The 24,031-nt window shown below is 40.9% G+C and overlaps 1 protein-coding gene across 1 annotated transcript in view; it reads left to right on the forward strand.

The window, feature by feature from the left end:
- The window catches only part of LOC146857388 (uncharacterized), a 301,879-nt gene extending 285,546 nt beyond the window's left edge, over window positions 1-16,333 (forward strand). Inside the window, exon 9 of the mRNA XM_085647874.1 lies at window positions 8,542-16,333. Within this exon, the coding sequence (XP_085504000.1) occupies window positions 8,542-8,820 (279 nt within the window). The 3' untranslated portion in view covers window positions 8,821-16,333. The remainder of the gene's footprint in view (window positions 1-8,541) is intronic.
- Window positions 16,334-24,031: the final 7,698 nt, after the last annotated feature.

Consider the following 24,031-nt stretch of genomic DNA (forward strand, 5'->3'; position numbering starts at 1 on the left):
TCATTTGAGCCACAAGTCAAGGTACTTGCAGTCATGTGTTTCGGTACTCTCAGAAGCCTGAAATCGATGATTTGTTTTTTCCATCCCCAGGTCCGGCAAACTATTTTACAGTCTTTAATCATCTCATGACTGGACTACTGTAACATTCTTTATTTGGTTACCAAGAGATCTATAACAAACAGCCTGCAGATAGGCCAAAATATGGCTGTAAGACTTCTTCCCAGCTTCTGAAATTCTGCTCTGTCTCCAAACTGCTCTGCAAACTTCACTGGCTTCCGACGGAGACACTCACTCAATATAAAGCTTTGTGCATAGCTCATCGAATTGTGAACAAGAAGGGAGCTCCTAGTTTGACTTCCCTTGTGCATCTGTATATACCTCTGCTCTGCAGACTTAAATTTGTCTCTTGTTCATTGAACCAAAAGAGTAGGACTGGGAGGTCACTCCTTTAGAGCAATTGACCCGGTGTTATGGAATAATCTGCCGTTACAGCTACCGAAGACGCTAAATCATCTATGTTTTGAAAAGCAGTTAAAGGCGAGGCTGTTTGCAGCATAGGTCTTTTCTTTTTTGTTCTATTGTGTGTTGATGTGGTAGTAAGCCAGCACTGGAAAGCCATATTTCGGGGCCGCTCGGGGCTTTCGATATCTCTATAACATAACATTACCTGAAATTGGCCCAAGTCACTTCTCTGCTTACTCAACCAGTTATATGCCCAACACCCTCACCAACTTCTGCCCTATCTCCAACCTCCCACTCCTAGCCAAATTGTGAGAATACCAACTTGAAATGTTCATAAAGTAAAATATCCTCTTTGATGCTCACCAGTCTGGCTTCAGTTCGGCTGCAGCAACTCAACCATGATGCAGCAAATAATTGATTATGCTCTTTGCATAACGGACAACGGCAACTCCGGTCTTCTAATTCTCCTAGATCTATCCTCATCTCACGACACAGTCAACCATACATCCCTTCTCACAATCCTAGAAGTATGGGGATCAAAGCCACTGTTTTAGCATGGTTCCAGTACTACCTAGCGAACTGATTCCAACAGGTCAGACTCTCCAGTTTCCTCTCAAACTCTGTGCCGCTACAACAAGGGGTACCACAAGGTTCCAGCCTATCACCTGCCCTATTCAATCTCTACCACTGCATATAACAGTACAATGCAAGTCAGAGAGATACATTCCACACCTTTCTCTCTCATGCATTCAAACGCACATCCCACATTTTCTGTTCCCAGGAACAGCTGTAAAAAGCAAACACTCCCTCTCTTAAGCTACAAGGAGACAGAAAAGAAATCATAAATCCATGCAAGTGCAGAAAACATAATGTCATACATTCAAGAAAACACCTAAAGTCAATTAAAACAATGGTAGTCAAAGTTCATCACCTGATCCAAATACATGGGAGTGCCTTTGGCACTACATCAACCATGACTAATTTAACATGAACACAGTTTGACTATGGTTAACTATAACATGAAAATCGTACACTGAGTAAATGTATATATAACAGGAAAATTAGTTAACCAATCCAGAATAATAGTGACAGAGCATCACTAATTCCCCGCCCTCTGATGACTCAGAGAATCATCACACAAAACATTCATAAATCCCCTCATTACTGATTTTCAACTGCCAGTTGTTGACTTCTACTGCACCCATCTAGACTCCACCTAAATATTTCAGATCATAATAAAGATGACTATACACCTCCTCAAGCTCCACTTCTTCTCGCTTTTGTTTTCTCCCAATTTACATTGTCACCAGTTCTCTTCCCTTACACCTTGATCCCCTTCTTCCAGTCATCATTCTAATCCACCTGATACAAAGAAACAAAAAATAGCTAAAATAGCAATAACCAATATGGGTGTCAAAATAGATCCTATAAGTCCACTACCAATGCCGCTAAACTGTCTACCAATTGCAGAAAAACCTTTCTCAGTTGCCTCCCAGGCACTTGTTGCTTCCAACTCCTTGTAATCATTTGAAATTCCAGATATGTTAGTAGCAAGATTATTCATTTCTTTGCTATTGTAAGGCACATACGTGCAGCGCTGCTGGACACGTAACATGCAGCAAACTCCACCCTCTTTTGCAAGTATGATATCCAAAGCAATCCTATTCCATTGCTCTAATAGCCACCACTAATTCTGTATTTATGGCAGTCAGAACACCAGCTGCATTGCTGGCAAGTCGGTCGACTAGTGAAAATAGTTTTCTGATCTTCAGGTCATTCAAAATTACTCAGATGGAAGGAATCATAGTACAGATTTGCAGGAAGCTGAAAGTAAGTATTATTCTCACATACAAATAAACTCCAGGAATGACAGGATCCCTTCCACTAAACACATGTACTCCCAGAACTTCAAATTTCTGCATGCATTCACTCCGACCCATCATCTGAGGATTTGTAATCTCTTCCTTTTTGATAATAAAACAAAGCTTTACTTGTTTCTGCCAATTTAAACTCAACTTTAGGTTTATCCTAGCATCCTTTAATTTCTCTTCTTCATTATCTCACTCACACTGAGGTTGTTTCTTTCCCTTAAATTCAACGTTTAACCTTCCATCTTGCAACTCCTCAATAAAATGCTTCTCGGCCTTATTCATCTTACATATCATACTTTCTCTCTAAGCACAGGAAACATCAATCTTTGTTGAAGATCTACAGAAATGCCATACCATTTCTATATACCTAGCATCATAATGAGGAATTAAATGTCCGTAAATAGGCACCTGCTCAAGAACTAAATAAAAATTCTACCTATAATGTTCAAAGCAACCCTGATGATAACGAAGACTTAGCATTATACAGCAAGACAAAGGGTATGTGGATGGTAAGTAGCGATAAGTCACTCTGTCTGCAGTAGATGCAGGCAGATAAGTGCAGATATAAGAAACATGCATATACATAACTCTAGAGTACTCATACAAGAAGTTCAAGAAAACATTGTTAGTACAGTTCCCTTGGGAGCCATCCCCTTTTCCATGTTATTTCTATACTGTTCATTTAGGTGAGTTGAATTTAGGTTTAGCTATAGTGGAAGCATGCTCAGTAGAAAAATTCAGACACACTAAGAGGCAGATCATGAGAAAGACAAAGACAATTGCCAATGCAATTACTATCATCCAACATTTGTTTGGTGAATTAGTCATCGTGGTTTATTGGATGCCCCACTTCAAGGAACACAAGAATCAAAAGCAAAGTAAATTTCTATTTGTAGCCTACTACAGTCAAATTGGCAAAACATTGATTAGTTCAAGGATGAGTATATATGTTTGATCATCTTCAGAAGATACCCCTACCTCCTACATAAGCTTCTTTTAAAATGACAACCCTCCTCTTCTAATAGAGCCTGAGCCCTAAGATGTTTCATAAGTTTCAGACAGGTTTCAGTTTATTTGTAATGGTTCACTTGAATTTGAGTAAAAAATCAGTCAATCTTCACTGTGGTCGCCCTGTTCACAGAGGATTTTAAAGCTCATTTTGTTGATCCTCAGTCTCCTATCTTCCCGGATCAGGCCTACTTTTATCAAAGTATGTCCACTCAGGAGCCAAGTACCTTCGGCTAGGAACCCAAGTACTCTTTGATCTCCTTATCACTGGCTGTTCAACATCATGTTCACTTTTCTCACTTATCTCAGTTTATTCATTGGTAATCTCTGGGATACGTGCCTCTGACACAACAGCTCTCAGTCTTTTCCCCTTCCTTAGCCACCTTTCTCTTTTCAGCCTCCCTCTGCCTCCATTGCGTGGCCCTTCTTCAGGCTCAGAGTTATCATTCATAGTCTCTTCAGCTTGGTTCACTGTGTTTACCCTTTGCTCATTCACCACAGGGTCAATACTTGTCTCAGGTTTACTTTGAGATGCTTGGGCACACTCTTCTCCCCCTATGGTCATTTGGGGTGACCTGGAGCTTGGCTCTGCAAATCAGTGGCTGTGGTCATTACCTCTCCCCAGCTTGTCTGACTCTTGTGAGAAGCATGTACCCAGTTTGGAAGGCCTCCACAGTTCACAGCAGTGTTTGTCATAAGAATGACTTGATACAGGCCACACCAGGAGGCCTCCAGACAATCTTTATTGACCTGTTTCTTCACCAGGACCCAACCTCCTGGGTTAGATCATGATATTATTCTTGGCTTGGAAGAGGCGTTGCCGCCTCAGCCTGATGAGAGACAGAACACACCACATCAGTCAGTCCCTTGCAGTAGTCGAGAACCTTATAATCTGTAAAATTCACAAACACAGCTGCAGGCAGAGTAAAAAGTCTCTTTACTCTCCCCCTGAGGATTTCATGCTGTCCTCTAATCCTCTGATAAGGAGTGCTTTGAAGACTCATCAGCACAGAGGGAAGGGCATTCAGCCATTTAAGTGATGTGGACACACGCACTTTATCAAGTCAGGTCTTTAATATCCCGTGGACATGTTCAACAAAACCTGATGATTCAGGCCGATAACTACAATGAAGTCTCTCCACTGGCAAGGCTACACACAGCATATGCATAATCTCATTAAAATGAGCCCCACGATCTGACTCCAAAGAAATCATTAGGCCAAAACGAGGGATCAATTCCCTCAATAACAGCTTGGCCTCAATGAGACACCACTACGAAAATGTAGAACAGCGCCTCACTTACAGGCATTTGAACAAAATTAATTTGCAAGAGATTGAAAAGACCACCTGGTCTCCCTGGGGTGACTGATCATCGCTACAGTTCTACAAGCATTTAACTGGTTGCAGGTCACATATCGGTGACGCAGATTCTCAGCAATGAGACGAAACTGGGGAATGAGCCAGTGTGTCTTAAAACGATGCACCATTGCATCTCTCCATATATGGGTTGGGTCATGAAAATGCTTAGCTATAGCAGACAACGTTGCAACTAGCAGCACAGATCTTCCATCTGTCGACATGCAGATCTCATCCTGATTCTTCACCCAGCCTGCTCTGACCTACTCCTCCTGTTCACTCTCTGAGACTTGCTTCTGCAAACTCTTGATCTCTTCCCTCATATCAGCAACAGTCAACAAGAGGCTTGAAGCAACATCATTTTCAGAATCATTAGAATGATCTCCATTCAATGTGCAAGACCCAAGAGCGCAGTATCTGCCCATCTCGTCTGCAAAGCAGTTGCCAGCCGTCACAAAAACACACCCGTATTTGTGTGCTGCACATTTTACTACAGTTATTTCAGCAGGCAATTGCAAAACTTCCAAAAGATCCATGACATAATTTCTATTTTGAATGGGGGGATGGTTGCAGATGACTATGATTAACTATAAAATGAAAATCACACAGAACGTATATTACATGCAAATTACTATATGTTAAACAACCCAGAAAAATTGTGACATAGTGTCACCAAGAGTGTCAAATAAGGTACCGGAGAGTGAACCCAAGTAGGGTGGTTCAAGCCCCTCACAGCAGAGTGAGGGGAAGGTCCCAGGTTAAACAGACAAGTCCCAAGGAGGGGTCAAATAGTGTGGGGAGAAAGGGTTACTATGCCACTACTGAGACTAGGGGGGAAGCCCTAGGTGCTCTTTTCCACTCATGAGCTTTGACTGTCCCAAGTGCTTTGACTGTCTCAAGTTAGGGCACAAGAGGGGGACCCTGTCTGTCCCAGGAAATCACCCACAGAGGGGTACTCCTCAAAGGTTGCCAAGGTGTCCTTAGGGGGAGGTAATCCCCGGGAGCAGAGGGTAGAGTATGCCCTAGTGTTCCTTAGTTGGGAGATGGACCCAGAGGCTTAACATGGTGATGCCTGAGGGTGGGAGTTCTCAATTCCACCAGATCACAGTGGATGGGGTCCCTGTCACTGCCCTAAAGGATATCTGTGCCAGTCAGACCATGGTGGTGGAAATACTGAGTTCCCCAGGAAATACTATGGGGAAGCCAGTCGATCCACTACCATGGAACGACTGGTTCAGCTGTAAACAGCTAGAAAAATACTTCTTCCACTCATTTTCATTGTAATTTTAAAACTTCTTTAGTGGCAAAGTCCAAACTAAAATAACTATTTTGGAAATGCCACTTTTAGAAAATTGGTATGTTCCTTTCTGCAAGTGTCCATTGTCACATCACTGTTAATTACCCTCCTGGAGTGTGATGTGTATTCCTCTTAGACAGTAGACAAAAGGGTGTGGGAGTGAAGAGGTAAGGGTCTCATTACACTTCATAGAGTATCCTGGGGGCTGTACCCATCTCGTCCTGACTTCAGAAGAAGCCTACCCTGCCACTGGCATATGTAGCTCACACCTGGGTCTGCCTGCCATTTGTTTCATGACGCAAACTGGAGTCAAACCCAGGAAAGAGAAGAACTGACCAGAACCAGTTTAAGTGATAGACAAAGGGGCGTTCCCCACCCACAGGCTGGCATTAGGTATTAAAGTGGCATCCTCCACACCTAAAATCAGAACACTCCTGGGATTGAGAAGATTCGGAAGAAGGACTGCCCTTCTGTCTGAAAAAGGAAGACTGGACCTGATTGCTTTGAACCCAGGGCCCCAGAAGTGACTCCAAGGGTCAGTTGGCTGATGTCCTGTATGAACTACAGGACACAGCAAGCTTCCAGAGTATTTTCCTGCATTCTAGCTACCCAGACTCACATGCACCTGACCTGGTCCTCACTGTGGGTTTCTGTGGGAGAGAGATCTGACCCCCAATTGCTTTCCTCAAGGTCATGTATCCTTGGCTGGAGTCAAAGTGCACTTCCCTGCCTAACTGAAGGTTTCACTGGATCCAATGTGAAGCAAAGCAAAGCCCCACAGATTCTCATAGAGGACTTCGCCAGATCTGACGGCAAGCAATGCAGACCCCCACAGAGCCATGCTGCACTGATGTTGAGTGAAAGCTACACCCGATCTGATGCGAAGCAACACAAAGCCCCGTAAAGTTGTGCTGCTCCTCGCAGATGGTTCAACCAGATCAGATGCTGAGTGATGCAGATTCCCGCAGAGCCTCACCGCACAGCTGAAAGACTCACTGAATCTGACACAGAGACCTGCATCACCTCGCAACTAAAAGCTTCAATGAATTTGACGCCGAGCAACCCAGTGCTCAGTAAAGCAAAGCCACACAGACACTGATTTGAAGTCAGAAGGTAAAACCTCAAGAGAGACGGATGTGGCCCTGTGTCTGGCCCGTGCTCCATTGCAGCTGGCCTGAGATCGTGCCTTTGTCCTAGTCTGGAGTGACCAGATACCTGCAATTGGCACTAATTGTACCTAGAACGTTAAAAACTCATAACTCCAGTTCTACTGATTGGATTCTTCTTGTGTGGTGTTTTCACTTTATTACTGTGTGAGCACTGCATAAATACATTACACATTGCCTCTAAGCTCAGCCTGACTGGTTTGTGTTCAGAACAGGTTTATTTAGCGACGTTTGCGTTTCAACATGACAAGGATTATGATTATTCTTTGAAATGGGTTCCGACCCTTTCAACAAATAATCCAATTTCTTAAAACGGGTATGAGGAATTTTGTTTCGAGTTGCACTAAAAAATATTTCTATATAATAATTACTCTATTAAACTTAATTACTCACTTAACTCCTCCTAGCCATTCCCTTCAACACAGCTGCAGCCCAACATGACCGAGACCTGTCCTGCACAGTCCCCAGCAAGCCTAGTAGACAAATAGGCACAACACGCTAAAACCAGTGTCACTGTCAAAATGTGCTTCAAACAAATAGCTCTGTCCCACCACTGACCAATAAATAAGCTCTGCCACAGCCTTCCTCCTGCTCTGATTGGTCTCTGTTTGAGACAGGTGGCACACAATGCCAGTTTTAACATTGCCAGCTCCAAACTATCATTTACTGTCGACTTTTAAATAGTTTAGTTCACTGTTTTTGTTTCTATGTTCTCCTCATAGAATAAAGACTGTGATGATGAAGATGGATGAGGTGGTAATAGCTTTAATGTAATCATCCACTAGCAAGAGTTGTTCATCAGAGTCCTGTCTACCACTGCCCTGCAATCCACTGTACCTTTTGAACAATCAATCTGAAATTTGCCATTTAACAAAAGAAAGTGCTCGAGCAATGCATATTCAGAGGAATGTGGTATGTTCAACTAAAAAGAAATATAGGAAATGTGATTCTTATAAATTATAAGGGATATATTCTTATTTTACTTTGGGGCAAAAGGGTTTGTCTACCTCTGAAGACTCATCCCTATAGAGTAAGGATGACTTGGAAGTGGAATAATGAAGATTATACGCCTGGAAGAATTTCATTTTACAGAATATCTTCTGGGAGGTATCCAAAGTAAAGGTATATAAACAATTATGTACCCTCAAAGAATGATATTACTTCCAAACCATTCTAAACTGCTATCAGTTACTTTTGCTCATCACACATCACAGCTAGAGTTATGAGAAATGCATCCTAATTTCTCTTTTGAAATCTCAGTTGTAAATTATAACTTCCTATTGGCAGGGATTGGATAACTTGATGATATGTAGTTATTTTTTTCACATGTATTATCCATTGTTCTATTAAGCTGTATAACTTACTCTTATTTCTTCCTACAGTTAAAGAAAACATTCTCAGGAGCCACAATGTCCTACTCTGCGGGGTGTAGCACCGGTTGCAAAGTCAGCGCCAGTATGCCAAGCTGCAGCGGTGCCACCTCAGGTGGATGCTACCAAGAGTGCTGTAATGCCACAGCCACCACGTGCTGCATGATGCTGGATGGCAATGTGCACTTAAATGGAGCCACCCAGCTGAACAGAGCCTCACTCTTCAAGCTTATTATCTGTGCGACCATGGTTATCCTCAGCTCCCGACTGTCTGCTTTCCAGCACATCTAGGATGCCAAATGGAAGGAGGGATGCTGTGTAGACCAAATAGATGCATGAGGAGTTTTAAAGATGTTATATCCTGGAATGTATTCACATTTTATGTTCAGAGTATGTGTTTTTTATTTACCTCTGCGATCATTTTGATTTACAGAAGTTAACTCCCCCTAACGATCCTTAAAATTTGACACACTGACTAAACCCACCGCATTAGTCTCTTGCAGCGATTCAGCCCACAGTGTGCACCATGTATGTTTCCTGCGACTCCTGTCGTTCTCTGTGATCCTTCGTTCATTTAATCACTTACACACATAAACAGAAGACCTGATCTTACCTTAGAGAAGGGACATTTTTGAAAGACTTTAATCTAACATCTCAAAATCAGAACACAAGAAGCAGATCCTCTGGATGTGCACGTACAGGAGACACCTTTTTTCAAAGCTCTTCTTCCCATGTTTGACCTATTCTTTTGCATCCCATCCCATCCAAGTGGGACCTGCATTTTCGAGAACCCTGTTCTTGAAGGCTGAATGTTTCTAACCCAAGGCTGAATGTCTACCCCTCTTTTAATGGTCTGGCTTGACAAAGCAGCTGTTGCCAGACAATGTGTGAGCATCACTACAGAGGAGCTTTGACTTCGCTCTCATGTTGGGAGACATGAGTGCACGTTTAGATTGGGCAGAAGTTGTTGCTTCCAAAAAAAGTGCTTGCGCTCCTTACAGCTGTGGTCATTTTATTTATGTATTCAGATGCTAGAGCTTGACATTTCAGGGACATAGACATGATATTGTAATGCTATTATGGTGCCTTAGATAACTAGATAATTTATGGTGTTTTTCTATGACACTAGCACAGATGGGAGGAGGGCAGTTATTTCCCTACATAGATGTCTATGCCTGGCTTGAAAGTGCAACTGTCACCTGACACTTTAACCTAGACCAATATTATTCTATAGTTCTTTGTTTCCATTCAAATACATATCCATTCCTATTCTATTTTCTTGTAATGTTTCACGTTACCATGCAACATTCCTTTAAAGCCAGACCTATTGGCATTGCCAATGCTTGTTATCCTCTTTGAAAACAGCCTCTTTTTAATAGTATCCCAATACTGCCACCATGCTTTAAATGTAATATACAAGACCTCACAAATTTTAGCTGGAGGTCCAGAGTTTCAAACTTTGAAATTTCAGCCTCCTAACTGAGAGTTCTACCAAGACGTTTACCACAGAACCCACATACCACTGTTCCTAGCAGTAGCAGCGTTGAACTTAGCTGAAGATTGACACTCTTCTATACGCCATTACTCCACCCTATTACTCATATGAAAAGCAAACAGCGTTGGGTGATTTATCAATGCTGTTTATTGTAACAATGTATGTTCATTTGCATCATGATCAATGTTGTAAAGCGCTCTGATACCTTCGGGTCTGGCCAGCGCAATATAAGACTCTTAAATAAATAAATAAATAACTTCCTTTTATTTTTAATAACCAGATCTATAATCAGAAAAGGTGAATTCAGTCCTAAAAGTTTTTATTTGCAAGATCTTTGGACATATGTGAGTGGCAAAACTCAAATTTAGTCCAAATATACTTTTGATAAAGAAGTTACACCGAATGCATACATGATCTCTATTCCACGGGAAGCATTCATTCTAAAAGTGTTTATTTTACGCTTGTTTGACTTAATGTGTTTATGGAAGTTGATTTAAGGGATTTTATAGTACAGCACCCTCTGAAAACTGAATCAAATAAGGTGACTTGACCAAGATCACACAATTTGCTAAAGAAAATGCCTTTTCTCTAATACTTGCAAATATCCTATCAGACTACATTCCCTAAGCCTAAACACAGGTACTGAAGCTACTAGAAATGCGTTGGGTTTATGAATAATGTTGGATAATCAGATCTTAAAAAATAAGTATACTTACTTTTAAATCGTTAAAACTAAGTGTGAGTCACTGTCTATGGTGGAACATTTCATTTTATTCCTGCTTGATCCTTGTTCATGTTTATCTGAATCTCGTCCCTCATGAAGTAATCCACTGAGAATGAGAACTGTAAATAAGCCACATGTCCAGTACTGTTGTGCCTTTGTGAACCTGTAAGTCCATGAATACTGGAAACACCAAAAAAGATGATCTGAGCCGGAAGAGTTCCCCAAAGGTCTTAAACTGGCTTTAAAAAAATATCTAGAATCACAACTGACCACTAGCCTGAGAAAATGCAGAGTAGGTGTAAGTGAACAGGAAAGAGCTCAGTGGATTAGTCCTGGGACGAAGATCGAATACGGCAGGAGGGGAAATGGTATAGGTTGAAGCAAATTCCAAAAAGAAAAATCCTGCATGTTACTCTAACAAACAGTTTCTTTTTACTTTTTTACATAACCAGTACGTAACTACTATGCAGTAAGGCTCAACTATTGTGTAAAGAAGAGTTATGCATAATATTTTAGAAGTACTGATCAGTTTTCCTAGCTTGTGGTAAACCTTTGATTGGCATGGGTCAATGTCAAGGAGAAATGGAAATTTGATTAGTGGATTCTGAGGATGCCAGCTCACCTTAGTACAATTCTCATTTTCTATGTAATCCCATGGTGAGTGACGTCCTTCAGTATAGGGATCCTATTTACAAATTGTTTATTCCTTTTTGAAGGTGACACAATGTTGTTACCTCCAAGAGAGCAATGGGGAAAGTCTAAAGTGCCGTTCGGGGCAGACGTTATCATGCCCTTGGCTGCAATGCCTTGATGCCCATAATATGAAGCAAGGAGGACAACAAGAAGGAAAGATTGATTTAGACTTTAGAGGTCAAATCTACAGTACGGCACAGGGTGATCATTTGTTCAAACGTGGCTAATACAGGAGTAGAACAGGCTCATCTGAAAGGCGATCCAACAATGTGGTCTTTGAAAGACTGTTTTATGATGTATTGTGGATAAAGCAATTTATAAGCGAGTCTGATAAAAATGTTATCTCTTGGCTAAGTATTGGAATTCAACTCTGTAACTAGGTAGGCTCAATATCCTATGTGGCAGTCCTGCATGAGAACTGCATAAGACAGGCACAGATCCCTTACCTCAGACCTGATGTCTCTTCCCACTGCCACGTACTTGTGTGCTGTATGTTAAGCCACTGTTAGGTGGAAGTGTATTTTGGGTGACTCAAGGTTGGCTTGTGGTCCTTTCCAGCTCATCTGTAGTTGATATTTTCCTACTTTTTTCCGTTCGAAGTTGCATCTCCGTGAATGCCACAGTTCACTTCACATGAGAACTCAAGTCAAATGTTCATTCAGCCTCAGGGACCATTCAACCTTTTATTCATGCTCAGTTTCATGCTCCTCAAAACGGGTAGACTGAGGGTGCGCAATGTAGGAAAGAACACTTAGCAAGAGTTACAATATGACCGCATGTTGGCAATCACTCCATTAGCACCCAATCATTAAATTTCACGACCACAGGAAAACACATACTTCAAGTGGCCCTCTCTTCTTGATGTCCCTGCCCCACACTTTAACTAAACTTGCAAAGCAGTAGTTATTGCCTGCATTCTTAGCCATCTTGATTGGCTAATACAATCACAGCATTCTTTAGAAATATGTTTAATTCAGTATGCACTGCCATGTGTTATAGCTTTATAGAAGGCATGTCAACTGCTTCTTTAGAAAGCCTCTATGCAATGAGTGTCAAACGTCAGAAATAGATCTTTACTACTTTATGGCAATACTAGTCTAAATGAACACCGGTTACATTAGATATGCAACTTACTCCAAACTGAAATACCTTTGGAAATCCCCATGTAATGTATCTCACCCTCTCTTTCCACAACCCAAAAAAACTCTCTGGTCCAATACATTTTTGTTTGTAGTCTGTGATATTTTTAAATTGTTATGTAATGTTAATTTGTTTTGTAAAGCACTCTAGCAACTCATCCTCGTAGTGCCAAGAGAATGGAAACATAAGGTGTTCACATTATAAAGAGCACCTGGTAAGATTAAAAGGCATGTTTTAGGACTATCTAAAATAGAAGTTGTAGCGCCTCTAGCCAAAGATGTGTCAACAAAGAGTTCCACACCTTGGAGGTTGCAACAGAGTAATCACAGCCAACAACTAAGAGCCCTTAGTGAACGTAGAGGGTGAGATCTCTTCAATTTTGCTGTCACTAAAGTCAGAAAAGCTAGAGAAAGTGCCAAGATGGCTGTATTCACTGAAACAAGAGATTGTAATCAAACTATGTCCTTTAACACAAGCCACTGTAAACCTCTCAACTTGACAGTCACAACAAACCTTCAAAGTACTCCCGTCAGTCTATCTGTCGCATTCTACACCTGTTGTAAGTGGGCCAACGTCTCTTTGTGATGGGCTAGGTAGATAGTAGTCAAGACAAGTTGGGTCTACTACGGCAGTGACCGCGGTTACAGAAATCCAAAATCCTGCTTGTGTTTAGATGAAAGAGCAGGTGAAGCACACACTGACAACCTGCGTCTTCATGGGCAATATTTAATCTGTGGACAGCCCTCAGATTTTTGGCTCCCCTACAGGTCTGTGGCAATCACCCATGGCAGGAGGCCAGATTGGCATATACCACAAATGGTCAGCAACACATCAGGCTTGGCCAGATTTAACTTTACCATGTTTGCCAATATCCATCACCTAATTAATTAAGCAAGATATTACCTGTCTACACTCAGATCCAATTGCTATATCATAAAATATTTACTGATCCATTGTCCTCACAAACTGTGAATCTCTCCAACACGCAGAAATGCTGGAGGGTCCGTGATTAGATAAGTTGAGTACATGGACGTGAATTCATGAATACGACTTGAAATTTCACTCAGAGATTTAATAACTCCTTACACAAATGCATCTACAGCCACAGTTTAATGGCTCTCGCATTTATGGACTAAAAGACTTGGTAATGTGCATTCAAACATTAGTCTCACTGTCTGTGAATTCTGCACTGACATACTGATGCTGTAAACCTGTTTTCTAAATTCTGATCCCATATTTAAGATTGCCCTTTCCTCCATTTTGTGACGAGCTTTGATAAATTAACTAAAAACTTTTATGGTTCACTATGCAGGAAAGTCTAAGAGGCTGTAGGAAATATTATTACACGTGGGTGCGCAGACATGGACGCGCGTGCATACAAACACCTTGCTAGGTAGCCGTGGCAAAACTCACATAGGTGTAGTCGAACTATAAAACATTGGGAAGGTTCATGAGTTTCTGTCAATTGATTGTACAATAGTAAATTCAAGTACAGTCATGGAGACATGCATCCAGAATATGCTCTAAGAATGATAAATTGCAAATATTAATTAAAATGCAAGTAGCAGTCAGTGGAAGTAGAAGGGAGTTGAAGTGGCAAGTATGTAATACAGTGTGCTTATGTATGGAATAATTATGTTTAACAAGGGTTAAAGAGTAAAACCAAATATTTCACCCCAAATGCGTACCCATAAACTGGTATGTTAATGAAATTGCAAGATTATAGTCGAGGTTCCATTAAAATAATTCTGCTTCTTTACCTGTTTTCTCTTTCCAAATATTATGTCACTTTTCTTTCTTGATGGTCCTCTCAAAATGCAATTAGTCTCTTCCTTTATGCAAACAGAGTTTTCTCTGGCCCTGTTTTTCCAAATATGAGATCCCTTTTCCCAGTTGATTTTGGGAAATATTTACTGTTGCTCTGACTCTTGCACCAGGCCATGGTCGATCATCCAGTCTTCACAGTTTTGTCCAAACCCCCTGAAAAAAAAACTAAATCAACAGGGAAATGAACGAACAATATATCCAAAATATTTTTTTTAAAAGCCTTTAACAAGACATTGTCCAGAAAATTCAGAAGTAAACCTAAAATTGCTCTCACATATTCACAGAAATGTGCATTAGTTGGGCACTGGGATTTAAAATATGAATCCTGATACTTTTGGTTTTCAGATACTTGCACTTTCGCTACTAAAGGAACACAACATTGTTACAATTTATTAGGCAAAATCTACTCTGGCTTTCAATATTTTTGATTTATCAAAGGGCAAATGTGACAACAGAAGGCTTAATTAGCTTCCCTCCCCCTCCCTCCGCATTCGTAAAGTGCACTGTCATACATACAAGGTCAAGAAATTACCCATATTTAATATCGAGAGATTGAAAATATTCTTCAAGATTCTAAGTAGGGATAGAGGAAAAAGGGGGAAATTTACACTTTTTTTTCCATTAATAAAATTCAATGATCAACGGTATATTCATATGTTTGTGTTTGTGTGTGAGAAAGAGACAGGCATATAAACATTAGTCGTGGTAGCTGTGTGTTAAAGACCTATACTGCCATCCAAGGCTTCTGGTACCAAGATGACCACAAAAATCAAGCACATTGTAAATGTGACCAGAACACAGAACTGGTGTCTTGGAAATTTCACCTGAATTGAAAGTCAAGAAGGGACCATAATTCTAAGGGATTATTTCATAATATAATTTAAGAGGTTGATGTCAGAGAATTTAATTTATTGAAATAATAGACTTTGAAACAATTGGGATCAGAAAAAAGGCAATATAAAGCATCCAAACAAATGGGGAAATTTAGAGCATGAAGGATCTGTGCATTGTTTTGAAGGAAACTAGTGAGAAACATCTCTTCCCCTGGTGATGAAAAACATCCTTTTAGAGAAAAATTTAGCAGAAAATTAATGGAGTTTGTCACCTGTCCCTAAGCAAAACTTTAAATCGGCTCATGCGTCTGGGATTATTATTCTTTAGACAGTTGCTGCACTGCTCAATAGACCCTGAAGACTGAATTAGTAGACTAGCTACATTTTCAGACTAACTTGATATGTTATGCTGTAGACAGGCAGTAGCTACAGCATTTCTTCACCACAGTGACATCAGCTGCAAGGAACGTCTGTCTCCACCGCCGTTCACTACAAAATGGCAAGACATAATTCCCCGAATCCACCCTTCCCGTGGTCAGACAGCAAGAGTCGGAAGGAACTCTCAAAAGCCGCATGCTGCTGGCATGGCTGCGGCTCCTTTCTGCATAGACTTAGGTAGAGTAGGGCAATGCAACTCTAAGTCGAGGGAACAGGAGAAATTATGTATATTATGTATCCTGTAAGACCTTTCAATACTTTCTCCTAACATTGTACCCTGACACGACTCAGCTATAAGACTGATTGGAACAGTACCTGGAAGTGAAGTTGGCACAGGGCCGTAGAAAACCTAAACCTTCCAATTTAACCACACATAAGGTTTTGACCACTTTGGTTGCACTTTCTGTCAAACCTGTTGTCTACTATGTCATTGGTGTTCCATTCTCTTTATCCTGTAACTATTATTAAAGGAAATGGGCCAAGTAGAATATGCTGCAATTCTCCTGCTGCAAAAACATGTAAATAATGCTTTTCAAATTTATATATTCATAAAGCATCTATTTTGTGACGTGCCGGATGTAGAACGCCCAGTAAATGTTTTTCCTGTCTGCCGCACTAGATGCCAATGCACATTTGAGATTTATTTGCTCTGAATTTCTGGAAATTTAATTGTTTGGAAATGTTTACTTAATTCAAACAAATATCCTCAAATAAATATATATTGACAAAAAGTCCTTCTAGGTGCCAGTGTTTTTTTCTAAATTTATAGAATGGGAAGTCCTGCAATCATTAAAGCCCCATCCACCTATGTGTTCCTATTGTTCCAAACAAGACACATTCCTCTTCTTTAAAGGGATTTTGCTGTGGCTGCTGGAGTACCTGCGACTCAGATATTCTAGTTCATATCTGTCCAAACAGGATCCACTGTTTAAAGTCTCCAGTTCTTAAGAAAACATCCACCCCATAAAAAGATTCAGTCAACCTTTCAAATCCATGGAGAAGGTGGCAATCAGACATTCAGGAATTTGTGGAAACAGTATGCTGCAGGTGGTGAAGACCATGTGGGGGAGTGTCTGTGACAACATACTTTATTGCATACGATTTCCCCTCTTTACCCTCTCCTTCCCCTCTTCCCAAAACATAGGTCTGATTTTCACTCACTTTCATTCTCCACTAATGTCTCGTCTGTTGCTCATAAATGTTGTTTCCAACTATTCTGTTAAACAAAAAGGGAGGGTAGAGGTATGGGGAGGTGGACTCGTCCTCCACAACACAATCAGATAATGAAGGAGTGTAACCTCTTTATCGGGACAGGGAAATTAAAGGATCTTTTTAAATAACCCTCACCCACCAGGGTTGCCCCATGGTGGCATGCTTCATCATAGGATTCCTCCCTGTCCTACTAAGGACAGGGGGATGCTGCTACCAGCAGAGACGCGGGAGCACTTATTGAAGGGAAGTCCCTATACACGTATGTGGTATTTGGTATGTTGGAGTGGGTTAAATATATAAGACAACAGTGGTGAGTTAAAAATATCAGACGAGTAGGAAAAAACAACTTTATTCGTTCCACTAGTTTGATATATTAAAATAAGGGGATTGTGGGAAACGTTATCTGTGGCTGACCTACCGTTTCCTTGGTCAACTAGTTTCAAGCCCTACCCCAAGGCTTTTCATCGGGACCTTCAAGGAGAAAATACTCCCATTACTAAAGTTAGAATTTATCTCATATGCAATAATAACAAAAAACTGAACATAAAATGTCATACAGCACCTAATTTGTCTGTTAAAATTCCAAAAGTCCTAAAGAGGTGGTGGGAGAAAAGAAACAAAATGATTAAACAATACATTACCCCTCGGGCCTTATATCATAATAAAAGTGTTTTTTTTGTGGTGACTTTGTGAAAATAGTGCCAAAAAGTAATCAAAAAGCGTGAGCACTCTGTGTGCCATATTGTGACATTTCACATTCAAAACACTCACAAACATATAGTGACAGACAATACAGACTGACATATAAAAAACATTACGTACATGTTTCGGAGACCGTGACTGGGCCTCATGAGTTCAGTGGGAAAAAGAGGGACGCCTGTAGTTGAACCCTGTATGTAGCGTGAGCAAAAATATCTCAGGAGATTAAATCTGATCCAGCAACATGGCAAATCCTTGCATGTGCAGTGTGAGCGCTGACACACTTACTCTTTCAAGGCTACTCCCTCACTAAATAACCTGACCGATTTCCCCTGGACTCCGGAGATACCGGAGGAGTGTGGTGTAGGTTATTTATGCACTGGTCAGAAGGACACATTGATGTCCTCGCGGTCGCCTGCACTGGGACGCCTACTGTCTTCGTTCTTAAGGACGCTCAATGTCAAAAAACATTCCCTTCCGGGAGGGCGGGGGTGCAGCAAACCTTCCCGCCCTTCTGGGAGTGTGCCGCAGTGTCTTGACTGCCGTGATTCCAGCAGACAAATAAGCTCTGTTGAAAGCTGCAGGCGTGATAATACAACTTTATTGAGGCTCCTATACGGGGATAATAGAGCTCTGTTGAGAGCTGCCGGCAGAATAATAACGTTTTTCCAAGGCTACTATATGGGGAAGGATATGGTTAATTAAAGACAAAACAAGGTCCAAGATCATATGTGTTTTTTTAAACACTATGCCTAGTACGGTGAATTACGTATTGGTACGCGTTTTGACAAGGATCGCCTAGTCTTCTTCTCGGTATTATCCCCCAAAAAATAAGATAAACTTAATGATAGATAGCCATTATTGTAAGGCATTATCTATCAGGTCATTGTGATATGCCCCAAAACATTCGCACATCGGTCTAGTCCCAGGTCTGAACGCCGAATCATACTTATGATTATGGTATAAAAAATGGGGAATCTGGCATAGAGTGATGGGGATAGTTGTCACAGGAAGTGGATCCTATTTTTCTGTCATAATAAGCTCAAAACGGGGGGCTGGGTATACACAGACAGTCTGTTCTCATTCAGATGGAAGAATTTTTGTTTTTTCCTTCCTTCTTCGGGAGACAGAGAGAGAGTCCCCAGTGGCTGTTAAGCAGATTGTTCGTTTCTTATGTAAACCGTCCCCAGGGAATATTTTCATTCAACCCTGCCTCATGGCTTTTTTATCTATACACCTATCGATGTTCTTTTTCGAATAGGGGAGTCTCATTGATCACTTGTTCAATGACTAGTCATCGTAAATCCTTCATGGTGTCTTGATGTTCAATATAATGGGCAGTCATCTTGGTTGTTGCTCTCTTACAGATTGCTCCGATGTTCGCAAATCCTGGTCCTGATTTTTCTCGTTGTCATCCCAATATAGTGGAGGTTGCACGGGCAAGTGATCATATAGAACACTCCTTCAGTATTGCAATTAATGACCCTCCCCAGTTCCCATGTTGTATTGGTCCTATTCAAAAAAGAACAATCACGGTAGTCAAGACAGTGCGGCACACTCCCTGAAGGGCGGGGCGGTTTGCCACAAACCTCGCCTTCCCGGAAGGGAGTGTTTTTTTTACATTGAGTGTCCTTAGGAACGAAGGCTGTAGGCATCCTTGTGCGGGCGACCGCGAGGACGTCGACGTGTCCTTCCTACACGTGCATAAATAACCTACACAACGCCCCTCCGGTATCTCCGGATTCCACAGGCGATAAGTCAGGTTATTCAGCAAGGGAGTAGCCTTGAAAGAATAAGTGTGTCAGCGCCAGCACTGCACATGCAAGGTTTTACCATGTTGCTGGACCATATTTAATCTCCTGAGATATGTTTGCTCACGCTACATTACAGGGTTTGACTATAGGCATCCCTTTTTTCCCCGCTGAACTCATGAGGTCCAGTCATGGTCTCAGAAACATGTATGTATTATATGTAAGTGTGTATTGTCTGTCCCTATATGTTTGTGAGTGTTTGAATGTGAAATGTTAGGATATGGCACACAGAGTTCTCATGCATTTTGATTACTTTTTGGCATTATTTTCACAAAGTCACAACAACAAAATGCGCTTTTATTATGATATAAGGCCCGAGGGGTCGTATATTGTTTAATCGTTTTGTTTCTTTGTCTACCACCACCTCTGTAGGACTTTTGGAATTTTAACAGACCAACTAGGTGCTGTATGACATTTTATTTTCAGTTTTTTGTTATTATTGCATATGAGTTAAATTCTATCTTTAGTAGTGGGAGTATTTTCTCCTTGAAGGTCCTGAAGAAAAGCCTTGGGGTAGGGCTTGAAACTAGGCAACCAAGAAAAATGGTAGGTCAGACACCGGTAAAGTTTTCTACAATCCCTTTATTTTAATATATCAAACTAGAGGAGCATATAAAGTTGTTTTCTCCTACTAGTCTGATATTTTTAACTCACCACTGTCTTCTTATATATTTAACCCACTCAAACATACCAAATACCACATAGGTGTATAGGGGTTTCCCTTCATTAAATGCTCCCGCGTCTCTGCTGGTAGAAGCATGCCCCTGTCCTTAGTAGGACAGGGAGGAGCCCTATGATGAAGCATGCCACCATGGGGCAACCCTGGTGGGTGATGGCTCTTTAAAAAAAGAACCTTTTCTTTCCCTGTCCTAATAAAGAGGTTACACTCCTTCATCATCTCTTTGGGAGGGACTTTTTTTTTGTTTCCAACTATTCAACATCAACATCTCACTTGCCTTACAAATTATAAAAATGATCATCCTTACTTTAAACTTCTTTTCTATAGACTACTTTTCTCCTCCGTTCGCTAGCCTTCCTACGTATGCTCAGCATCTTTTCTAGTCTAAATTCAGTTCTACAATTCACTTTAAATTATCCAGTTTTTTTCATATGCATCCACACTGCAGCTGTCTGGTTGCGAAAGACTTCTTGGGGACATGCTGAAAGCTTACTAGAAATGTAATCTGCCCATTGCTTACCATTGGCTTTGCGTTTTGTAACTCACAAGTGCTTGATTCCTATTTACTGGCTTTATCTGTTTTAGGCTGTCCAACATGTCTTTGTTCCTCCTGTGGAGCATATTACTTTACCACCTCACTGACTGGCTCCTTGTATCCTTCCATGATTGCTAACTTTGTGGGAACTAGTTTTTTTTCTTTTCGCGAGGCACTACACAAGAGAACATGTCACACTTTTGCACCACCGGAACATCACTTTTTTGATGTTTCGTTGGCACAATGTGATGTCGTGTAGTTCCTATAGTACCCTCATGCAGGACCTGCGCTTTTGGATAACATACACAGTGGGTCTGGTGGCAGACTGACTCTGTGCACCCCAGCTGAGTATGTTAGCCTCGTTTTGCATTAGCTAGCTCACAGTGCCACTAGAAAATCCTTTTCTCAGAGAGATTAGTTTTTGGCAACCTCAGAACACAACAAACCCTGATTCCTCAGACTCGAGGAAACAATATACTACTTTTCACTCAGTCACTCGTGCTTGCTCATTTTCTCTCAGAGAGATACACAGAAGAAACCGTCAGGCGTGTTTACAATAAGAATTTATTGTACCGTGTAAAATATATGCGCTGATACAACTGTTACACAGTAGCAAAGATATAGGATCAGCAGTACAGTGAATAAAAAGGAATAGTACAGTTCTACCATTTTGCAATAGTCATGAACATATACATGAATATAAATGCATTTATAAAATAAAGCACATACTCCTAAGATGCCTGTCTAGATGTACCCAAGTGTACCTAGCATGAGAGTAGGTGTGAAAGAGCTAATAAGCCTAAGAGCCAAGAATCCCACTAGGATTTAGTCGAACCTCATTACCTGAATAGTGAGAGTGTGGGACTTTGTCCTGGTTAGACCACTGTCAGCTGGAGCAACTGCATATCGGAGCTTCAGCGTCTCCGGTCAGTGTGTCGGCCTTGAAGTCTCGGTTCCCTTCTGGCTTCAGATAGCAAGAGGTGCTGTATTTATACAGCCCATGTGTGTGTTAGCTATTGTTCAGTATGAGGATGACATTGGGGATTAAACCTTGTGCGTAGATAGGAGAGGTGAAGTATACCCCCAGGTAGTGTTCTCATAAATTATTCATATGTGCTAAGGATGACGTCTTAGCAATATTGATTGGGAAAAACCCTCCCTCAGCATGGAACTAGATGAAAGGTTGAGTCCATAAAAGGCATCAGTCCTTATAGGGCGTTATGTCCCTGTAAGGCTTTCTGTCCTTATTAGGAGTTTTGTCCTTATAAGGCTCATTCATATGAAATGAAGGGGAGATGATGTAGGGAAAGTGTACGATGTTCCCTGGACCTATATTAGGGTACCGATATGAAATATAACAGTGACACAGCATATTTACAAGACTTAGTAAATATGTGCCCCTTTCACGCAGAACACTGCGTGAAAGGGGCGTCCCATGGGTGTTCCCATACAACACCCATGCAATCTGTAGCATTCCCAGATTTACGAGAGATCGTAAACCTGGTAATGCTTCAGAATCTAACGTCGTGGCATTAGGGAGGCACAACGAGGAGAAATGTTTCATTTCTCCTTATTATTTCCTTTTTCTATGTGTGCTACATATTAAGAGGAAATCGCCTGAATTGATTGATTTTTTGCAGGAAGGCCCTTCCTGCAGAAAAACAGCAGCCACTCAACGCGGGCCCCCTTGTACCATGGTGCAAGTGTGCCTGCGTTGGCTCATGGCAGCCCATTGTGAGCCAGTGCAGGGTAAAAGGGCAGGAATGTGCCATATCTTATAGATATGGCTTGTTTCCACCCTTTTCTTTTGAAGTAGGGCAGCGCAGCAAGATGCCTTGCGGCCCTGCCTTCCACCAAAACCTCATAAATGAGGCCCTTGGTATCTGCCAATCTGTACGGGCTTAATATCATGTACACATTAAATCTATAACCAATAATCACATTATATTGATGAAATCATGTAACCATTTAAAGAACAGCATGTGATGCACTCTACATGTCCTCTTCACTTTTTTGTTACAAAAAAATAGTCAACGGTAACCCAAATGTAATAGTTGTTCTTGTTTTGATTACTTCATGTTTATCAGGTCCACATTTCGTACTAAAATAAAAAAAACATGTTATTGCTACCCAAGCATCACTATTCCTAGCAACACCTGATTAATCACCTCCATTATTACTAAAATCCTTTCAAACATTTTCCTCCAAATAACCTGAATTACTCATCACAGACTAACAATGTGGAGCTTCAATCCTTCAAGAACAACTAAACAGCTATAGAATTTTCAATTCATGGGCTTTTCAATGTTCTCTAGAGCATCATGTAGCTTGCAGGTAATATTGTTTGTCTTACGATTGGCAGGACAAAGCCTTGTATTGTGTTAGAATAGGTTGTACTATCATATGCGCTTCATAGGACCAATATTAATTTGATCTATTACTACTTGTCCCATCTGATACATCTAAATAACTCCTCAATAATTCTTAATGTTACCTTTTTTGTAAGTATTGTTTTGAGATCTTAAAAGGAGATGCAAATGGATAATGTTCTACAACCCTTTTGTTTCAAAACATTTTACATGAGCATGATGAAAGAAATTCTGAGTCAGAGATTTTGAAAATGTGTATCCTTTAAACTGAACTATCTTCCCTCCACTCACAAAATACATGGAGGAACATTCCTGTCACCACCCACCATGCAGAATTTCTCTAAAGACACTTGGAAGCTTTGCACTATCGCACAGTGGGATAAAGTGATCATATTTCGGAATGTTGATGAAATTCACATTGCCATGTGGGAGTTGCAAGTATAAATATTCAGTCATACATCTAAAAATTATTTTTTAAATAAAATGTACCCTAGACCATCATTATCTATCATGATTTCATCCAATCGCACAGTTATCAAGCGTGTCAACTTCAGTTTTGCTGGTTAGCATTAAATTCACAACTGTAGCCTGCCCATCTATCTGTAAGCTTGAGGAAGCCTTGCTTTCTGGGTGCAATCCTTGGAGAAATGGACCCAAAAATAAAGATTGTTTACCAGCCCTTTCAGTCCAGTAAAAAACACATTCTCTAAACCAAATCAAAGGAATGCTTGGACCAGAAAATAATATATGTAAATCCAAAATATTAATAATTTAGTTTCACGTTCATTTTGGTGGTCACCGCTATGACATGTCATTGAAGTTGTGACATTACATATATTGCACATTCAAGCCAAGCATGATTACTGAATGCCAGTGGGACGGTTAATACCATTCCCTAAACTAGCACCTGGTTTGTGCACCAAACCCATGATCTACAAGATTGACAGCCATATGCAACATTACAAGTAGTTTCAGAATATTATCCATTTCCCACTATTAGCCACAAAGTCAGTACTAGCTACAGTATTAATGATGGCGATTGCATCT

The sequence above is a fragment of the Triturus cristatus genome, chromosome 3_2, assembly GCF_964204655.1.
Source record: "Triturus cristatus chromosome 3_2, aTriCri1.1, whole genome shotgun sequence".
NCBI classification, from domain to species: domain Eukaryota; kingdom Metazoa; phylum Chordata; class Amphibia; order Caudata; family Salamandridae; genus Triturus; species Triturus cristatus.